The 22,305-nt window shown below is 37.9% G+C and overlaps 1 protein-coding gene across 8 annotated transcripts in view; it reads left to right on the top strand.

Moving 5' to 3' along the window:
- Nucleotides 1-22,305, top strand: part of SIPA1L1 (signal induced proliferation associated 1 like 1) — a 218,835-nt gene that overhangs the window by 162,581 nt on the left and 33,949 nt on the right. For all 8 annotated transcript variants that reach the window (XM_026848958.1, XM_026848959.1, XM_026848957.1 and 5 more), the window contains 5 exons: nt 3,440-3,543; nt 4,698-4,855; nt 8,607-9,183; nt 10,308-10,582; nt 13,937-14,215. In XM_026848958.1, coding sequence (XP_026704759.1) covers nt 3,440-3,543; nt 4,698-4,855; nt 8,607-9,183; nt 10,308-10,582; nt 13,937-14,215 — 1,393 coding nt within the window. The remainder of the gene's footprint in view (nt 1-3,439; nt 3,544-4,697; nt 4,856-8,606; nt 9,184-10,307; nt 10,583-13,936; nt 14,216-22,305) is intronic.

Consider the following 22,305-nt stretch of genomic DNA (forward strand, 5'->3'; position numbering starts at 1 on the left):
CACAGAAGATACTGAATAGATTAAAAATCTAGGGAATGAATGGACTTCAAATTGACATTTCCTTTAGGGATTGTCAGTAAACCCCAGGGCTTCTAATGAAACAATACGGAAAGATTACCTTCTTAACGTGTGCTATTTAACATCTTTTAAACCACATTTAAGAACAGACCTACTGTTGGGTATGAGACATTCACTGGGAAACCAATAGATAAAGGGGGTAAGAGGTTCCTTGATTGCCTAAGAAGCAGAAATGGGGATGAGGGAATTCTGTCTGCATTTTTCAATATTTGTGTTCACATATACTTTTGTATGTTACAAAATAAATAATCCTGTTGTCAGAAATGATGTCTGGAAAGGACTTGGATATTAGAGGTTGAACATGAGTGCTTGGTATAATCCTTGCGTTTAATGAAAAGGAGAGCAGGTTTGAGAGGTGCTGAATTTGAGCAAATAACTAGAAGAAACTAAAAATAAGCAGGGCCTTCTAACAGCAAAGGTAGATGGGAACAACATTAAGCTCTGAAACTTCTTGTGCCGTTTACTTGTGAGCACTGCTTGCAGTTTGTAGCAAAGGCTGCTCCTTCTCCTGCCTCATCACCATTGCTTATTTTTTGTTTTCTTACAATTCCTTGCAACATGTTTTCCTTTGAAACACTGAGTTAGATTTTGTACCCATACTGGATTTTCTACAGTTTTCTAGTGCAGAGATTTTAAAAGCTGCTGTAGAAGCAGACACACAGTCCTGTGGCTTCAGCGAGGTGAATTTATCAGCAATGTGCTGTTGGTGTCAGTCACAGTTTTGAGCACTGTTGGTGTTGGGAAAAAAACACTTAAATGGAAGTCGGTTAAAACAGTCCTTGTGATGATAGCTGAGAAACACTGGAAGGACAGAAGAATAAGGTGTATTTTTAAAGATGAATAGTGGTGGAAGGCGAAGATCAGATAAAAGCTGACTGACCAAATCAGGTAATGGGACAAGACTGAGAAGGCAGCATTGATGGGTATGCCTAAACCAATGGCAGGAGGGGTGTCTTCAGTGTATTTAGGTGCCAATGAATTTGTGGATCCCTCTTTTAAATATAAGGAAATCACAGTAGATTGCAGTGCTGGCTTAGAGTTCTGACCTTGAAATGATGGATATATTCCAGTGCACAGTCTTGGATTTTACTGCAGTGGCAGTGATTTGATTTAAAGCAAACACCTGTAATCACTGTGTTGTACTTCAGAAAAAGTATTCTGGACTTCTAAGAAGAAATAAATATGAACGGTGAGAAAGACGAACAGTCTCTAGTGGATATGGACTTGTGTTTGCAGTTGTGTTTGACCAACAGGGATTTAATCTGTGAAGTACTTGAAAATAATTGGTATCATTAAATGCGTCATTTGGGTTGTAGCCTTATTACTTAGTTTGCAGAACCAGTGCTGTTCTGAGAACCCTTTTTCTGCCTGAAATGAAATGTATAGGTGGTGTTCTAGCACATTATTTGTGAAATTGTTTTATCCTTTTCCCCTTCTTCCCAACCCCTTTTGGACCCCTTCCCCTGTCTGCCTTCTTACCCACCTCCCTTTCTTTTTGCACCTGCTCCCCCTTTCCAGTTTTTTAATAATGTTTTTATATGCTCTATTTATGAAACATTATGTACAAATTAGCATATTTGAAGTTAGACAAGAAAAAGCCAGTAAGGAGTTACACTGATGTTTAGGTGACTTTCAGGTGCATCTGCCTCCTTCAGTGTGGATTGTAATGATCAGGCAGAGGATAGAAGCTGCTGTGAACTGAGTTGCAAGATGAGATGATTCTCTTTCAGCTATTGTGCAGCTACAATTATCATTAAAAAGAAAATATTTAGCAGCGAGCTAGTTTTTCATAATGGCAATGTTGAGTGCTGGAAAAGAGAGCCCAGTCTCCTTGATACATTAACTGAGATTTCTTTGATAAGATTGTAGAAATATTTTTCTTATTCCCATTTTATTCTGTATAGATGATTTAGAAATGCAAACTCTGTGCAGCTATAATGTAGAAAACTTACTATTTCATTTTATGGGTGATGTTACCATTTTTCATTTACAGCAAAGCTACCTCTATTTTATTATTTCAAATTTAACTGAAAACAAAAAATTTTGTGAAAGTTTATACCCCAAATCTGGGTAAATAAGCTGTGTATTTATGTTATTGTAAATGCCTCACAAATTCAGAGCTATTATCTCCTTAGTAACATCGTTTCTCTGCCAATAAAAAATGCCAAGGTGTAGTATTTAACAGCTTTTTAAAATACATTGCTATAAATATCTGGGATTATATAATATACTAGTATGTTTATGTAACTTCAAATAACCAGGATGCTTTTTTCCATATATGAATCTAGTTATTTTTTCATTTCTGCTTGAAAATGGGCTTTCTGCACTGTGGGCAGCAGTTACATTTAATAGAGTATATACACTATTTCAGCTTCAAATGTGTTACTAAAATTAATGGAACATTTTTCAAGGTATCTTTTTTTTTTTTTGAGAGAGAGAGAGAAGGAAAAAGTAAAAACAGAAGTTCCCAATTTGTCTGTATTCAAGTGTTGTCTTCAACCAACACTTTGTAAACCTTAATAATATCCCCTCTTCTTTTTTTCTTTCTAAACTTCATAATCCTAGTTTTTATCATTTTCTCTCCACATGGAAGTCTCTCCATCCACGTATAATTATTTTTGTGGCCTGTTTCTGGATCCCTTCTCTTTCTTCTATAACTTTTAAAATAGGGTGGCCAGAACCCCAAACAGGTGAGAGTACCTTTGATTAATATACCAGCATCACAGTGTCATTGTTGTGGGCTTTTTCCATCATCAGCTGTAAGCATGCTAGCATCCTATTTGGGTTTTTGATTGCTCCTCTCCATAAAGCACCTGTTTTAGTGAAGGTTTTATCTGACTTCATCACAGTTCATTTAGAGTACTCATGTTTAAAAGAACCCATTTGGTTCTTCCATACATTGCGGGTTATATGTTCATTGATATTTAATTATGCATGAGATCATGGTTTTCATTCTCAGTATCTTTCTACCTTCTTTTCTGGAGTCCTTTTTGCATTCCTTACAGCTGAGTTTCATTCTCATTAGCCTGGGATATTGAGCGGTGTCTGAAAATTATTTCAGAATTTGTTATCACTTTTCATGCTTAAATAGGCTTTCTTCAGGGTTTTCTGGTATGAATTCCCTATTCCTAAGAAGTTCTTCATGGGGAAAAGTATGCAAAATTACGTGTGCCATCTATGTGTCATTTGCTTTGGCAGGTGAATAAACTTTGGGTTTTTACTTACAGACATTTCAGCTAGGTTTTAAAGGATGATTAGCAAGCCTTGTATTGTCGGATGCTTTTCTCTGATGATAATGAAAATTTGTGTTTGTGTTAAACTTTTTCTAAATAATGCTTTTATTTTCTATCTTTAACTGAAGCTGATTCAACGGGTACTCACTCTCTATACACAACATACAAGGACTATGAAATCATGTTCCACGTTTCTACTATGTTGCCATATACTCCAAACAACAAGCAACAGGTAAGATGGCTCATGCCTATTTAGAATGAATTTTTCCTCCAGCTCAAAAATAGCTGAACTATTGAATATTTGTGAGAACTTTCACTTGTTACTAGCAAAGACAGCACTTAGAGTCAAAAGTAATACTGTCAGGAGGATGAGCAAAGCAGATTGTTGTAGGTACATCATACGTAGATTTTTCTCCAATAGGACAGTTTTCTATTTAATTACGCATTATTTACTGAATCTTCGATGCAAATATACAATAATGTTAGTAGCACATCTGTGTTACATAAATAAGAGTTCATGTCTGTCTTGATGTCATTTTCAGGCTTCTGTGGGAAAGTCCATTGCACTTTAAGGATTGCATTCAGCAGATTGTAATGTGCACAGTGTCAGAGGTGATGAGTGGGTGGTTAAGCACACTGCACAACACAAGAAGACATGAGACAAAATCCCTTTTTTTAGTTTTCATTTTTTTGTATTATACTGAAGAGCTGTGTAGGCTGACCTGCTTTGCTACTCTGAAGTACCTGATCTGGTTAAATAAATTACCTGGTCTTGTTAGGCATCCTGTACACTAGAGACAATGTTATTTTGTGTTTCTGCAAATAAACTAGACATTTACTTTAACAATAAAAGATAACACAGCATTCTTTTTAGTTTTCTTTTGTACATTTAATATTACACTACTTTGTAGTTTACCTTTCTCTTTTACTGTTGTCATGGACTTTTATTATCCAGGAAAATCATTATACCATGTCTTAAGGACAATGATGACTATTTTCAACTTGAAATAGAACCTACTTCTGGCTTGTAAAAATGTGTGCAGTGGGGAATGTTTCCTAGCTTCCATGTATCACCGATAACTGATACTAGCAGTTTTGTTGTTGTTTTTCCTCTTTGTTAAGCTTAACATTTTTCCTAACATCTTCCTGTACTCTACGTGTTGAAATGAAATAGCTATGAAAATGAAAATGCCCATGCCTGAAATTCGTTAGATTAATAACTAACATTCTGGTACTTGTCATATAAATCCTCAACTGTTTCAGTTTTCAACTTGAAGTATCATTCGGAATAAAAAAATTGAGCAATAGTGATTTATAATAATGAGAAATAAATAATTAAAAATTGTGGTTTTTTTTTTTTTTTTTTTTTTGTTGTTGTTGTTAAAGCTTCTGAGAAAACGACATATTGGAAATGATATTGTGACAATAGTTTTCCAGGAGCCTGGAGCACAACCATTCAGCCCAAAGAACATTCGATCCCACTTCCAGCACGTCTTTGTCATTGTAAGAGTGCACGGTCCCTGTACTGACAGCGTTTGTTACAGGTAGCTATTGCTAGTTTCACTGAAAACAGGAAATTTGCGTGCAAAGGGAGGTGTCATTCCTCTTTAAACTCTCAGTAGGGAAGCATTATGAAAGATAGGGGATGGGGGTAGATTTTGGGTCATGTGAATTTAGAACACTACTTTTAAAAGTAAATAGACACACATGAGTATGTAAAGGAAATGTCTAATGAGTGAATTAATGCTGTCAGTATGTGTGTACACACATACATGTAAATCAAGTATTTGGGAGTGATTTTTAAATTCCGTTCTTTGCTTTCTTTTTATTCTCTTCATTAAAAGTATGCTAGCAGAGTATATCTGTTTTGATTCTTATGAATTCACTTTTTGCTCAGATGATTTGGTCATCCGAGCTTATGTTCCCTTTTTGAAAGTAAGGCAATGAAAAATTATGACTAACCTCTCAGAAGCTGAGCTATCTGAAATATTTTATCTGAAATATCTTCATTTCTTGTTTCATTTCAGTCCAACAAAGAAATTTCAGAGAATTATGCAGGAAAAAAAAATCTTAGTGTGACCTTAAAGTCAATATGATTAAAATAAAAAATGGTAATTGATAATAACATATAGTAAAGAATTGGAAGGTGAGATTCCTATTTAGCGTACCTTTTTTTAATCAAATTGAAAGCATATAAAAATGTTTGAGTTACACTTACTTTTGTGATCAATGAAACTTTTAACCTTTGTTATATCCTGAACTCTTCGTGTATTTTTACTTTTAAATGTTGACTGATGTCAGCAAACTTTTCTAAAGCTACTTTATTTAAACTATGAAGCGTCAGAGTAATGGATTTAGAGCAGTTATCTTGAAATTGAGGTAGCCTTAGAATTAACTTGTGAAATGCAAATGTGCACTTAAGTGTTTCAGTCAAGTGCTTATGTAGAAGAGCTAAGTCTGCAGGGTCTGAGATGGTGTATTCATGGTTTTCAAGTAAGTATAGTAGGATTTAAAGGATTTTCTGTCCCTGGAAGTTTTTGGTAAAGCTCACACAGCACTTCTGAAACTCATGCGAAACTTTGTACATGTATTAAACTCTCCTGGAGTAGGTGTGTTCATGTTGATACCTATTTTAAGGCAGCTTATTGATACATTCCACAGCTACATATTTTATGTGGACATAGCCTGTTTCAGCTCTTATTCTGTACAGAAACTGATTTTGAAGTAAAAGTAAAGTAGGAAATATAGCCACAAGGGGTACAGATACATTTTTCCGTTTGAATTGCATTTTATAAACAAGAGAGATCTGATTTTGGTTATTATTTTAAATATTATGACTGCATATTTTCAATTTCTTACTTTTAAAAGGCATGGGAAAGATTTATACTTGTTACACTGTAATAAATTTTAGATGTCTTAGGGTTCTATATCTGACCTTCAGACTTCTGAATCGCTTTCATTTTTGAAATTCACAACTGCAAGGGCTGGAACCTTACTGGTTTCTATATTAGTGAATAAAATATGAGAATTTCAGCTATAGTGATGCTCCAGGCTTAAATTTGAAAAGGGGGGGGGAAGCAGGTAGGAAAAAAATAGTGTCAGTGTTCACTTTGATAGAGGAGACCACCAGAGCATTGTATATTCTGTGCACTGTCTTGAAGATTAAAATCCTTTTTCCTTTTTTGTCTTCTCCGTGCAAACACTTGATTTAAATTTATAGAATTCAATTGTGAAAAGTTTTTCTAGGAAACTTTTCAAAGGAAGTTGGACTTCTTTTTCATGGAATTATTTGGAACAGTTTCATATATTCTTAATTCTAGACAAAACAGGAAGCCATATAGCATAAAAATGTACTGGAATTTATATTGAAAACTACATAAGAGGAATAAAATCAAGCACTGTCTTGGCCAGTGATTCTTCCTCACAACTAAGATAAACAATATTTCAAAAGTCTGGATTCTATGTCAGCATCGTTCACTTTTTGAAACTTCTCTAGCATATGTTAAAAATCAAATTCTTATCCCTGTGATTCATGATGTTGAAAACCTAATCAAACAAGATGTCACTGGTAATTTTTCATTACATCCAGTAATTTTGTTTAATACTTAGGCTTCTATCTCATAACAACAGGCCCTTCAGGATCATGTCATGGTTCAACCCCAGCTGCCGACTAGGTACCACACAGCCACTTGCTCACTCCTCCCCCCACCTGAAAACTGAAAAATCCTTGTCTTAAGGGCTACTTATTGATAACGGAAGCATTGGTGTGTTACCAACATTATTCTCACACTAAATCCAAAACACAACACTGTACCAGCTACTAGGAAGAATAATTAACCCTATCCTAGCCGAAACGGTACAGACCACTGAAGATGATCAAGAGTCAGATGGTTGCATCATGAGCACCCCTTGTTGTATACTGTTAGATATATTAGCATACGTTTGAAGGAAATACGACACTCAATTCTGTCTTTCAATACCAGTTGCCAGAAAATACAATTTTAAAAAAGCAAAATGAATAAAACCAAAACAAACAAAAAAAAAAACCCACTCCACCACCCAAAACTGGAAGATGTGGTTAAGGATTGGGTGACTTAATTTTTATTTTTACTCTTCCTATGTGCCTACCTCACTGCACAAAAAAAAGCTTTACTAGTATTTCTGCAATCTCAGGTATTGATTTGGCGGGGGGGTGGATTTCTCTGGTTATGTTTAAGGATTCAGATAAGTTAGAACAAAGCATGAAGATAATAGCAGCCAGTCTTCCAAATGAAACACCACATACATTTCTACTGTGTTCAAGTTCCATCCTATTTTTCTTTATAAAACTACATTACCATGATATTTTGGCCAAAATCAGTTAATGCTTTTGCAGATCTAGTTATAGGTATGTAGTAAATCATATTTGGACTGTTTGTCACAAAACTGTTGTAGTACAGTTGTCAGTCTCCTCTGAGGGCAGACTGCCAAGTGAATGATACTGGACTGGAATGGCAAATCTTCAGTGATGCCAAACATCTCATCTGCTCTGTATCAAAAGAGAATTGACATGGGAGAATAGCTGAGCTTGTCAGCATTGCCTAAGGCCATCTTATTGTCCAGTCCATCACTTGGTATGGAAACTAAAAGGAGGTGTTGAAAAAGAAAGCATCTATTTCTAATATATGTCTTCATACTTCTAAGAAATTTCTTATTTCTAGTATATTTTGAGTCTGCTTCTGTCACTAGCATGTGATATCAGCTAGTGCAGTTTTTGATACAGACATTTAAAACAATCAGTAGTGTGATGTGTATATATGCGTTCAGTCACCATGCAATTATTCTTACAGTTAAATTGGCCTTGTGAGGTGACTTTATTGTCTTTACCTTTTTAATGTGTCCATTTAATCTCTATTTCAAGTATTGGTCATACACTTCGCATTGCTTTCAGATGAGCCTTTCAGCTTTAGGTAGCTAAATTATAAGCTAGCCTTTGTGATAATGTGTATTACAAATTTAACAAAATTCAGAACTGCCAGACATGAGTGATTACTTTATCAAAAAAACATGATTTTGCATGTGGAGCTCTTTAAGCTGTGGTACTGAGGATGACTCAAAAATGCCTAGATGCAAAAATAAGTGGCCTTATGTTTATACAGTAAGGGGGACATAATCACACTGGCAACATTAAAATGTAAATATAGGCATATTGCCGAGAAAAAGAAAAAATGAGGGCTTAAGGAAAAAAGGAAACGTATTTTTTGTATTCAGAACCTGCTGAATTTCCATAATTTTTTTTTTTTTTTTTTTTTTTAGTGTGGCTGTGACACGATCCAGAGATGTACCATCCTTTGGACCACCTATTCCAAAAGGTGTCACATTTCCCAAGTCAAATGTGTTCAGGGACTTCTTGCTAGCCAAAGTCATTAATGCAGAGAATGCTGCTCATAAATCAGAGAAGTTTCGTGCGATGGCCACCAGGACCCGTCAAGAGTACTTGAAAGACTTGGCAGAGAAGAATGTCACCAACACACCTATTGACCCTTCTGGCAAGTTCCCCTTCATCTCGCTTGCTTCAAAAAAGAAAGAAAAGTCCAAGCCTTATCCAGGAGCAGAGATCTATAGTTCTGGTGCTATTGTATGGAGTGTCCATGCAAAAGACTACAGCAAGGGTATGGAAATAGACTGTCTCCTAGGCATCTCTAATGAGTTTGTAGTCCTCATTGAACAGGACACAAAAAGCGTGGTGTTCAATTGCTCCTGTCGAGATGTGATAGGGTGGACTTCAACGGACACAAATATCAAAATATTCTATGAGAGGGGTGAATGTGTTTCTTTGGAGAGCTTCATCAGCAACATTGATGATATCAAAGAGATCGTCAAAAGGCTGGAGGTTAGAACGTGTTCTCTATTTTGGTTCCCCTTCTTTCTTCTCTCGCCTTGCTGCCAAGTGAGGCTTCAACTTAAGTATGCTTGGCATCCTTAAAACTGTTCTACTTGTTTATTGTTAAATCTGTAAGGACTTCCCTGCTTTTATTTCTCAAAATCCAATATTGCTTTCACTTTTATTAGTTATCAGCTAACTTCAGCTGATTGTGTGTGTGTGTCAAAAATATCTCAATATATTAAAAGAAAAAAAAACAAAAAACAGAGCCTTCGGATGCATAAATTGCTCCCACACAGTAACTACAGAAGTGTCACCTTATTTCTTTTCCTCATTTTCCTTCCCTTTCTCTGTTTTATAGGCTTGTTGTATCTTGTTTCAAATGAAGCTGTAATGTCTTTGAGACTGATTTATTATGTTGCCAGCAGGGTGCAGTCCCAATCCCTATTGCAACCTTCAGATATTCTCTGAATGCATGTGATAAACTAAAAACGCAGTGAATCATGGTATCTGGCTATGAAACATTCTGTCCATGCTCATTTTTAATCCAAGTTATGAAAGAGTGTGTTATATTTCACTGTCATTCCGCTATTTTCACAACTGTAGTTGTATAACGACCAGGAAAAAGGGAAAACCGGGCCATATTAAATTGCTCTTGATGGTATTCATGCTCATGATATGTAGAAGAGTTGGCATAGACCCCAGTTTACTGTGCTTCATAGCAGCATGCCACCACATTCTGACTGAATGTAATATTGCAGTTTACTGAAACAGCTAGAAATGTAGAGTGGTTGTTTGGTTACTAAAGTGCAAAAGATAAAGTAGAGGTGTTGTATAACTCTCATGTGTTTTTTCTGTTGTGTGCTGCCATGGATCTTCTGAAATTCCTGTGCTTTCAGTGAAAATTTCAGGGAAGAACTTGGGTAGCCAGACTTTACTGAAAATACTAGTTTGAGTGACAAGACCCATCTCAGCTCATTATGTACCCAGGACTGTATATATATATATTCCTTGATCGTGTCCCACCATTGTCTTTGGGAGTTGGTTGACTGTACAAAAATGGAGCCCTTAAACCTCCATTAGCACTGACAGTCTCTCTGTGCATTAAATTCTGTCTTCATTTCAATTCACAGCTTGTGACTAAGGGCTGTGAAACAGTGGAGATGACTCTGCGTAGGAATGGTCTGGGTCAGCTTGGTTTCCACGTAAACTATGAAGGCATTGTGGCAGATGTTGAACCCTACGGCTACGCGTGGCAGGCGGGACTGCGACAAGGTAGCCGGCTGGTGGAAATCTGCAAGGTGGCTGTAGCCACTCTGAGCCATGAGCAAATGATTGATCTTCTCAGAACATCAGTAACAGTGAAGGTTGTCATCGTCCCTCCGTATGAGGACTGCACACCACGCAGGTATTGTATAGTAGCAACCTTTGGTCTGAGATTATATTTTGATTTGTGGGGTCGGGTGGAAAGAAACACCACAGTGTAAGTGTTAACCTCCGAAACCCATGGTATAGTGATAATACAGCATCTAGTACTGTAAGGTGAAAGAGGAGAGCAGGAAAACCTGCCCATATTCAGACTCCAGGCCCCACAACATATTCACTGAATACCAAAGTTTAATGAAATGTGTGAAGAACCTCATGTACCCTTTAAATTCCATGGAATTTAATGTGGAAATCAAGCAACTTTTTGTTGACAGTTGTGTGTTTATGATACGTCAAAATTAATTGTACGTTTCCTTCCCTCCTTTCCCATTTGTTGGTAGTTTGCAATGTCTGTGGCCATAATTCTTGAAAGCTATGAATAGCCTTACATTCTTCTACTTTCACAAATAAGAAAGGCTGCAAGTGATGAGAGTTTATCACAGGTATGGATCTGGCCAGAGAAATTGCTGCAAATTGTAATTCTTCTTTACTTAGTAGTAGATCTTGCTGAATATCTCTCAGCTCCCATTCCTGTTAAGCCCTGAGGCTTGTGTCGTTATTACTGCTTTTATAGCTTTAAAATGTTGCTTGATCAGAAATAAACAGTAATATGTGCTTTTTTTCTAAATAGGCCATTAAGTCCCTCCATTTTTCCAGAACTCGCACTAAAGCTTGCTGTAAGTTTTACTGCTCCCATCTGAACTCTGCAGTTGTCTGTAGCATTCACCTACATCACTAAATCGGATTCCCATGTTCCTGACATCCTGTATTAATATCTTGCAAATACTATATGATTAAAATGGAATGATCTTTAATAGACTAAATTTGCCTGCAGGCTAGCTCAAGGTTTTTATGCCAGATTTGCCAAGAAGAAGCAAGTACGATTATGAAAGTTTGATGTTTTCCTTGCAGTGAGAGACTGTTTTGCACTGCTGTTTTTTAATCAGGCAATATTTCTGTAGGGGTTGATGCTAAATCTTTGTGTACTGAAGGTTGGAGCTGAGCTTAAATGCATATTTATTGCATTGATTTGAAATCGTGTTTTCGAGCAAAGCCTTGTACTTCCATAAAAGAAGAATCCATGTTTGTTTTTACTGTGAACCGTATTAACTCCTTTTGTAACTGGCAGCAAAACAGGAGGACAGAGAAAAGGAGTTTTGTTTGTCCTTTAGTTGTCAGTGGAAAATTGAATACATGTCAGGGATTAAAATGAGCAGTGGCATAAGGTCACCCATGAGGTATTTGGGAAGCTTTTGTACAGTATTTAGCAGCCCGAGCAAATGGAAAGTTTAGCTGCAATCATGGCAAAAGGATTAGAGCAGAAAAATCTGTGTGGAAAGCACAGATCCTATTATTCCTGAACTAAATTAAGTACAACCAAAAGTAGGTTTAGCTTTAGTGGATCCAAACCCATAGTGGGAAGAGAAATTACTGCACTTTTTGAAATATGATACTCAGCATCAGTGAGTTTTGTTGTTGTCCTGCAGTGAGTAAATGCTCATGGTGGATTATTGCCTAGTTCTAAAATTTCATAAAGCAACTCTTTATCCTGCTTGCTGTATCGAGAATCATTTAGGTTTAGGAACTGTGTCTCGAATTTGTGGCTATCCTACATATATTACTAGAGACTTGACTTAAATCTTTGCACAAAGCAATTTCTCATTTGGCAGTCAGTTTTCCATAATTGGAGTCCTTACGTTATGTCCTCTGGAGGTCATTGAGTATTTCTACTATAGTAACTTCTACAAACCGTAGCTAAGAGGAAGATCAGTTCTGCTTGGTATAGTACAGTCATATGAGAAGTAATCCCTATCCTAATAAATTGATCGTCATGAAGTTGGAGGAAGAGCAGGGATGCAGTTAGATAAGGTGACTTGCCAACAGGCAAGTGTACAAGGTCAGTGGCAGATATAAAAATATATCCAAATACCCTGATTCACAATCTAATGCCCTACACAGAGGGCAGGCTTTGTTATGGTTATATCTCTACTAAAAGACGGTCATTAAAACACTGCCCCTGAACTCATTTAGTGGACTGATTGCAGACCTTCAAGGTGAGGACACAGCAGCAAGAGGAAATTGTATTTTCTTGCTTCTTAAACTGTACCTCTGTTTGCAAAAAAAAGAGAAACCCAAAGTACTCAAGCGTATAATCAGTAGGAAAGGAACAGCAGGAGACATGAAGAGAAAGTTAAAAACAATGGCATCCAGATTTTTGTTAGGTTGTGAGCGGACTTTGAAGACGAACCTCCTGATCATCCCCATCTGCCATGCAGTGGCTCACATCAGAGTGGCCCAGGAGCACACAAACGTTTCCTTTCAGCTGAAGCCTCACTAGATGTGCTTCCGAAGCACACCTCTGCTTTCCAACTGCTGATTTAATTTGCGGGTCAAGACTAGAGGGTAGGCCAAAGTAAACAAAATGTGTATGTTGTGGACAGCAAGACCTCAGCACTGATGGTTTCATTTTGTCTATTCATATGAGACTGCACAACTTGCTAATGTCAGCATAGCCAGATAACAGGTTACCTGGTTTGCTTTGTATTTTAGCAGGGAAGAGATACTGATATTTCTCAGTACGAATGGTGTAATCATTTAGAGGAAGAGGTAGAAAATTTTGCACTGATTGTTTACTTTTCCTTCCCGTTAGATAACGATGTGTGTAGATAAGTAATCACAATACAAAAATGACCTAAATAGATATATATACATTTGTCAAATTCTCCTCACTGAAGCTGAAGGTCACATCTACTTTCCAGATCTCTCTTTTTAAATGTATGCAGAAGTTCGTCCTGCATCTTACATGGACTGCATTAGCTGATGTCCTGTTTCACTCCAGTTTTTATTCTGTCCTGTTCCTGTACATCCTTAGGAAGCAATGGGCATCTTTTGGGTTTGGCATCTACAATTTTGAGCAAGTGTTTTGTTTTCGTAATGTGCAGATTTACCAACTGAGATACTCCAAAGCTAAAGGTGTTTGAAAATGAAGTGTAATGCATTTTTTCATGGGAATCTTGTTTCCATTGATATCTGTGCATCAGAAAGATTTCTTTCAAAAAGAACAGACATTTCAGGTCTTATTTGTCTGGGTGCAGGTAAGTTCAAAAACCCTTCACTTCTTTAAATTAGGAAGAGGGGAGGTACCCTTCAAGCAGATTTTTTTTGCTTTTACAACCCAGTAATCAGATGAATATTAAAATGTATTAAATATGTGTCTGAAAAGCCAAATCTTACATTTAATGTTGATTGAGCTTCTGCCTTCAGATTTCTATCCTTGTGAACAGAATATATATATTTTATTTTTTTATAGTATCATGTTAAATTTCTTCATTTCCAGGAGTTCTTCAGAAAACTATCGTATGCCAGTGATGGAATACAAAGTGAATGAAGGAATGTCATATGAATTCAAATTTCCCTTCAGAAATAATAACAAATGGCAACGGAATGCAAGCAAAGGACAGGGACCTCATGTGGCTCAGGTACCATCCCAAATACAAAGTCCAGTAACATCTAGGATTGGCTCTGGGAAAGGAGAAGGGAAAATGCCACCCCCAGAACGAGCAGCCAACATCCCCCGAAGCATTTCTAGCGATGGACGCCCGTTGGAGAGTCGGAGGTACGTGTCTTGTCATTGCTGCTCAGCATCTTGTCTGGAAAAAAGCATGCTGGACTTATCTAAGCATCTGAAAACTGCTTTTAATCTTGGTTTTAATTAGTCAAAAGGCAATATGAATATGGGCAAAACATGAGCCAAAAGGAAATACCTTTCCTGGCATGATTAGCCAGAAAATGAAGTGTTACAGGATTGTTAGGCTATGTTTCCTTGTGTTGGATGGTATTCTAGAACTGCTGCATTGTTATTTAAGTTTTAAATTAGTTACAATTGAGGTTTTAGATCTAAGTGTTCCTGAACTTACGCATTTTGCAGTAAATCAAAATTTTAGCTTGTTTTATAGGCTTGTTGGAATCATCTAAAGCTCCCAAGGCAAAAATAGCATCTAACGCGGTGTTTAGCATGAGAATGCTAAGCAGCACAAAAAGCAAATGTATGTAATTGGGGAGTTTTCAAACTTTTTAGGCTAGAGACGAGATTGCTTCAAGTTTGCATTTCTCCAGGGTGGTTTGGGGTTTTTTGTGGGTTTGATTTTATTTTTTTTTTTTTAAACAAGAAAGAGATTATAATTAAGATAAAGGTATCAGGCACATCCTGTCACAGTATTTCCATTCTTCCAAGGAAAAAGATGTATTTGATAGTATTCAAATGAACTGTCATTGTTTCAATTATCTATACAAATCTGTCACTGTCTCTGCATTTACACAAAAATCTATTGAAGGAAACAAGCTTGTAGCTTGTATTTCTTCTTTTGGACAATTCCTTTAAAAAAAAAAAAAAAGCTGTAGACAGATTCTGATCATACTTTACACTGCTGAAAAATAGGAAGCAGTGAAAATAAGGTGCATACTGTAGAAAATTTAAAGACAGTTCTAACAAATTAACTCAAAGCATTTTTCACATCCTGAAGAACTGGGGATTAAAACAAAAAAAAAATGTTCAAAGATAGTACAGCCAAGACCAAGAAACTGCCAAGGTGAAACGGAAACTTCTGTGTAGGACACCTTGTTAGGAAATCATAATAGTTGGTAAGGACTTAATTTTTTTACTTTCTTTTTCATTAGACACTGTCATATATCTGCACTCACAATTAGAGATTGCCTCCCCAGTTGTAGCTTTATGTGAGTTGAATAGATGTATACTTAAAACTCCCGTCAGTGTGAGCTGAAAAGGAAAATTTGTGACACTGAGAGCACGTATCATTTGAAACAATCGGGAAGATCGTGGAAAAGGTTGCAGAAGCCAGTGGGACACTGGATTTAGCTCTCTAGTGGTATATTTGGACCAACATGAGAACTGCATGGCTTCAGGCCATATCTGCCTGTTACAGCTGAAGACAGGCAGATCCTGAATTTGAAAGGAATAGGGGTTGGGGTGTTGGGTGTTTTTGCTCTCTCCAGTGCTGTAGAATCTCACTCTGTAATTACAGAAGACATAGTAATACCTGGGCAAAGTTTAAGGCAGTGGCAGAAGGACAGATTCAGTTGAGTTGCTGGGTTTTTTTCAGATGGTTCCATCTTTTCATGGTATTAACCAGTGGTGGGTTGACCCTGACTGGATGCCAGGTGCCCACCAAAGGTTCTCTGTCACTGCCCCCCTCAGCTGGACAGGGAAGAGAAAAATAAAACAAAAAGCTCATAGGGAGAGATCACTCAGCAATTACCCTCATAGGCAAAACTGACTTGACTAAGGGAAATCATCTTAATTTATTACCAATCGGATCAGAGTAGGATAATGACAAATAAAACACCTCCCCACACTTCCCAGACATAACTTTATGCCCACTTTCTCTACCTCCTTCCCCCACCAGCAGCACAGGGGGACGGGGAATGGGGGTTGTGGTCAGTTCATGACCTGTTGTCTCTGCTGCTCCTTCCTCCTCATGGGGAGGACTCCTCACACACTTCCCCTGCTCCAGTGTGGGTCCTTCCCACGCGAGACAGTCCTCCACGAACTGCTCCAGCGTGTGTTCCTGAGGTCGCAAGTCCTGCCAGCAAACCTGCTCCAGCCCGGGCTGCTTGGGACCACGGCTCCTGCCGGGAGCCTGCTCCAGGGCAGGCTTCCCACGGGGTCACAGCCTCCTCTGGGAGCATCCCAGGGTCTGCCCCATGCTCTGCGGGGGGATCTCTGCTCCCGCGCCTGCAGCACTCACTGACCTTGGTGGCTGCAGAGTTGTTGCTCTCACATATTCTCACTCCTCTCTCCGCCTGAAGTTGCTGTTGCACAACAGCTTTTCCCCCTTCTTAAACACGTTATCCCAGAGGCGCTACCACGGCCGCTGACGGGTCTGTCCTGGAGCCAGCCGCGTTGGCTCTGCCGGACACAGGGGAAGCTTCCAGCAGCTTCTGACTGAAGCCACCCCTGTACCCCCCCAGGTACCAAAACCTTGCCACACAAACACAATACATAACCAAAGAGTTATGGAGCTGGCTGTTCCACAACTCGTGTGGAGGAGCGTGAACATCTGGCTGCACTAGGAGACAGGGTGTTATTAACTGTGTTTTTCTTGCGCATAAAATCCTCTGTGGGCAGCATCACACACCTAAAGCGTCCAAGATTTATCCAGTCACTGGATGCTTTTAGAGGGGGGTTATGGCCTGACAAATGTTTGCAAAGTGAAAATTACATTTCCATATACTCAGTATTTGTTTTCAAAAAGTGAAACTTCTGACTTTCCATTTCCTTAATTTTCAAGGCATGTGGCTGGGGTTTTTCATCTCTAGACATTCTTTTAAGTATTTTTCTAAATTATTTTTCAAAAAGGGTTCTCTTGTATCTTTTAATCCTTAAAAGTGTATTATCAATGTAGCTTTTAAGTTCGGCTGGGAATTTTTTTGGATGCCTGAAAAATGTCTTCTCTCTTATCTTTTTGGTCTGCTAAACATGTTAGTCTTGGCTGGATCAAGTTTAAATATAACAGCAGCTGCAGAAGGTTAATGTGTTTCCAGTTGAAGTGAAGAAAAATATGTTTTTGTCATTTTAAAGGAATACAGGAGGTAAAAAAAAAGCAGTAAGCTCACTCCAATACTCATTTGCCTTTTCTTTGCATGATAAGAGAAAGCATGGCTTTTGGGGAAGCTCAGGTACTTCTATTCTTACTGTCTCTAAAATCAACAAAGATGGGATTTTCATAGCCCTCTTAACTATTGTCTCAATTTTTTTCCCCACCAACATTCATACTTTCCATAGTGGAAAGATCACCTCTCGGGAGGTGCTGGGATCTGTGCTTGTTTCTGGCACAGGTAGCAGTGATGCTGCTCTCCTGTGCTTTGCTCCCTACCATTTTTACTTTGCTGAGCTCTCGGTTGGAGAAATGGAAGACCAAGGGATAGCCTGGTAATACGGGTAGCGGGATCTATATGGTGGTCCCTGTGATCCAGCAAGGACTCTCTGATTGACAGGATTATAGACATGACCCCACCGGCTACTTCAGTGTCTCTTTCCCTGCAGTATTTATGTTCTATACAGAAATTTTAAGGGGTTTTAGAGGAAAACGCCCGTCATTAGCAAAGCAGTACAGATAACCTATATTTCCTTACTACCATTAGAGCTTCACTTTCACAAAGAAAGTACTGCCTAAGTGTCAGTGAGGCTGGAAACACCTATGAAGATCAGCATCAATAAGTAATTTAAGTACTAAATTATAGCTGTAACCTCAATTTCGAGCTTTGGTTGTGGTTTAGATATCTCTCTACCACTTGCATTTCTTCAGTGCTGAGCCACAGCTCAGTCTTGCTGATGTTTGACTGATCTTAATACTTAGTTGTTCTGAGACTGGAGCTGGCATTTATGCCTCTTGTGCTCCTGCCTTTTGATTGCACATTCTTCGTTTACTGAGCTGGGCGCAGTGATGGCATATCTCATCTGCCGCCAAGAAACAGCGATCTGTAATTTGTGATCTCTGTTTTAAGGGACGTGGCAGCTGAGAAACCCACAGTAAATTGATTCATGTGGCCCTCTGAGATGATTTTTTGAACTAGTGTTGATACCATGGGACCACAGAAGGTTGGAACTGTCGTTAGCTGTAGCTCCAGCACGTGGGATTTCAAAGAATGATATAGAGGTATTATAATATTTCTGATGTATCAGACCTGACATGGAACTCATTTTAATGGTAACATATCAGCAAAAAATCCATGACTTATATTAATTCAGAAAAAAAAAAATATATTTGAGGGATTTAAACAATAACAGCTTAACAGACAAGTGTTTTTCTTTTTGAGTACAAAGTGCTCTCAGAGTACAGAGAGTACAGGCTTAACACTTTTTGGATTACCTACTAGTGATATTTTACTGATGATCACTTTATATTGCTAGAGTCTCTAAAGATGTATACTGAATTAAACAAACCAGCAGAGTATGTAAGTTTGCCATTATTGGATTGTCTTCATGTATCCATCTCACTAGTTTATACTTAAATTCTCTCTGGTCCACATAGTATCCTGGGTCCTTCAATGTATATTAATATTTGTAGGCAGGAAAAACAACATGAAACTTTATGAATCTTAAAATAAATCTCTAATGTTACTGCAACGTTAAGACTGGAAAATCTAATCATGTAAATGCGATAAATTCAAAGTTATGGCTTCTTTCACAACATTAAGTAGTCCACGTGGGACACTATATAGCCTATAACCCAGAATAAGTATCAGAGTGATACATTAAGGAAAAGATCAATAAACCACATATCTGTGAAGTATGCCAGAGCTAATGTCATTGGAGAAAATGTCATTTTAGAGCTTGGTTCCCCCACCCCTTTCCCAGTTTTCAGTTTTTATTTTGTATACTTGGTTTCCAGATTTTATTAAGCAAAAAATATACCAGGAAAGGAAAGAGGTAGTGTTAGATGGTAATCTCTTCTTAGAAAATAACTTACTATAAACTGTAAGCAGTCTTAACTAAAACTTGATCCAGCAAATGTTTGTAAAATGTGAAAACCACCGAGCAAAGCATGCTGCTGGACTTGTGCAGTTCAGTGCTGTTCTGGATGAAAGCTCAAAGCTCTAACTAGAAAATTTCTGAACCCAGTCAATATTTTGAACCCAATGAAAAACTGAATTACAGCATGACTGCAGTCAAATACTGGCTGTAAAATTCCACAGTATGGAAATAATAGAACAATATTCCTTAAGACTGGTTTTAAGTCTTATTGAGGACTTTAGAGCACAGTCTTGCCCTAAAACTGCTTTGAACAATGCTTGTGTGTAATCGGTGACAGTAACTGTGCCAGTAGCAGTTTATAGGTTAACTCCTGCAGATAGATTCTAGTTTAAACTGTTCCCATATTATATAAAAATCCTAATCTGCTGCTTAGCTTGGATCAGTGACGTTTTTCCTAACATAAACAAGCAGGTGTCTGTGCTCATCTTGCCACCTGTCAGGTGAGCATTGTAGCATCGAGAGCGAGCATTGCCTGCCTCACAGGCTTTGAGAATTTGTTATTTTAAAGTTTTCAAAATGTTCTTCAAATTAAAATGTGTGCTAATGTGAGATTACATATTATGTGTTCCTTACTGGCACCAGGACCTAGAGCTGGACCTAGCAGTGGAAAATCAAAGGTTGGATGGGCAAACTCCTGTGTTCAGAAAACATCTGAGAAGAGCCATGTTGTGTCATGTCAAGAGTTGGTGTCTTGTTTGACAGTGGCCATCATCAGGGACCAGGGAAGAGCATAAGAAATGCTTACAAGTGTAAAGGAAGGCTCCTGAGCAGGTCCGACAGCCTCCCAGCTGCCTGCTCTTTGAGATGGCCTGGAGCCCAGGCACCTTGTTTCATTATGTTCAACAGCTGCAGACGGTCTCTCTTTACCCAGGTGCACCCAGGTGCCTGCTCATTGGTCTTGTGATAGTTGAGGTCTCCTGCCTCTTTTTTTGTCATGAGGCATAATAAACAATCATTGTTTGCTCAATCTAATATAATTCATGTTTGGATAGATTGAAGCAGATATGATAAAATTCTGTGTAATCCATGGGGCCATATAGCTTATTCAGTGTTTCTTCATACAGAAGCCATTCTGTACTGGTTGTCCCATTGCCTATCTCCTTATCTTTTCTTGTTATAAGACATGTTTTCTGAAATGCGATGATCAAATTGAAGACGAATGTTTAAGAAGGTATACAGTGTGGTGGGAGAAGGTACAATATGACAGCATAAATGCGTTTTCTGTTTCATTCACTATCCCCTTCCCCAAGCTGATGTTCTTTTTTACTTTTTGAATGGTTTGGTTTCCTTTTTAACATAAGAGCATTGAGTCAATGTTTTCAGAGAACTGTCACATCGTGCAGTATTATTAGGATTGCAAAATTCAACACATGGAAGGTAAGCATGCCAGAATTAAGATTTGCTGTGCAATTATATTCAGAACTCTTGTGTAACCATATTTTTTGATACTTCCTTTGATTAAATTATGAGAATTTCTTTTAACAGAGGACATCTGCCTCATTCAGTTCACACAGTGGATGCAGCTCATTAAAGAAGAGCTATTTAATATATTTTTTTTCCTCTTCATTACTCCATCCCTTATTTACTGGATGGCATTCAAATCCTGCTGTAAAGATGCAATTACTAATTCCCCTCTAAGCTTTACAGTGGTGCCCATTACTATAGTTTTTGAATGCTTCATGGGTATTAATTAAACTTGATTTTCAAAACTCTTGTGTGAGAAGAGATTTCTTTGGCCCTCTTCAGATTAAGAACAAAGGTAGAGAGAGAAATTATGTACTAATCATTTGCTGTGTCTTATTTTGGGCATCTCATATTTGGAAGTGTGCCCAGCATTGTTAATATTTTATATATTCAAATTACAGCTTAGTTGACTTCAGCTGCTTTGGTTAAGTTTTCAGCTCAGCAGTAAATCAGGCCTTGAAATCAAATAAGGCCTGTGCGAAACTTGCAGTTGGTGACAATGAATGAAAAATTTTCTTTAACAAGTATGCCAGTGGTCATGTTGGAGTGCTGCGGCAAGCGCAAGATAAGAATTCACTTTGCTAAGTCAGCACTGAAATGCCTTGACTACAAGGCCATCTTTTCTCCTCTGCCAGCCGGCACCGCCTCTGCTTCTGAGCCGCGCAGCTCTTGCAGGAGAAGTTGTAGTGCAAAATCAAACTGCGTGGGGCAGAGGTCCTAAGGGAGGAGGCACCCGTGTATGATCGTACAATTACAGAGTGCCGTAGGCCATAGGCACCAAGCGTGCTAGACTGACATTTTTCTCATGATGTGTATAGTACATACCTATGCATACTGAAGAAGTGGGGAAAATTACAGCTAATGACATCGAAATTAATTTATTAAGAGCAAGATGCATGCTTTCAATGTCTGTGTTGTCATACTAAACAAACTTATGCCCACCCTACTCACTGCTGTCACAGAAGGTGATTTTCTTCCCATATGTGACAAGACTCAACCAGTCCTTTCAGGATGAACTAGATCTGTTCGAACTATATCGTGCACGGTATAATCCCAGGTCAGTTGACTGCAGTGTAATCGTATCTGTTTAATACAATGGACACTTGGCCTATTTTTAAATTCAGTTGTGGGACTCGTGCACTTAACCATTTTGGAATTTCTTAAAGCTGTCTTTTGAAATACATAATAGCTTGGTTTAGTTTGGGTTTTAATTATAAATAAAAGACAAGCACAGGATATCTTAACTATAGAGGCATACTACTAGCACAATACTCCTTTTGTCTTGGGAACTGCCTTTCCTCAGTAGATTTCAAAGCAGCTCAAAAAGTCAATTCGAACAAATTTACTTTAAAGTTATTTTGTCTGATTTATATGTTTCACATAAAATGAAATGTCTTTCACTATTAATGTTTTCTAATGCTATTGTGAACTGTACCAGCAAAATATATTGCTGCTTTAAATAATAGGATGTCCTACCTGACGGGTTGTTCCCTGCTGTTGTTCAGACCACATTTATAATGCAATTTTGTTTGCCCTCAAGGTCTTTCATCTTTGTAAATGAGTTATAACTCCATAACATAATTCTGAAATCTTGACATTCCTTCTGAACAGCGCTGTCAGTTTTTGGTAAGGCATAGGAAGTAAAGAAAAGGCGTAGCTGAATCTGAAGTGAAAATGTAAGCATTTTC

This window comes from Athene cunicularia, assembly GCF_003259725.1.
Source record: "Athene cunicularia isolate RWA chromosome 5 unlocalized genomic scaffold, athCun1 chr5_part1, whole genome shotgun sequence".
NCBI classification, from domain to species: domain Eukaryota; kingdom Metazoa; phylum Chordata; class Aves; order Strigiformes; family Strigidae; genus Athene; species Athene cunicularia.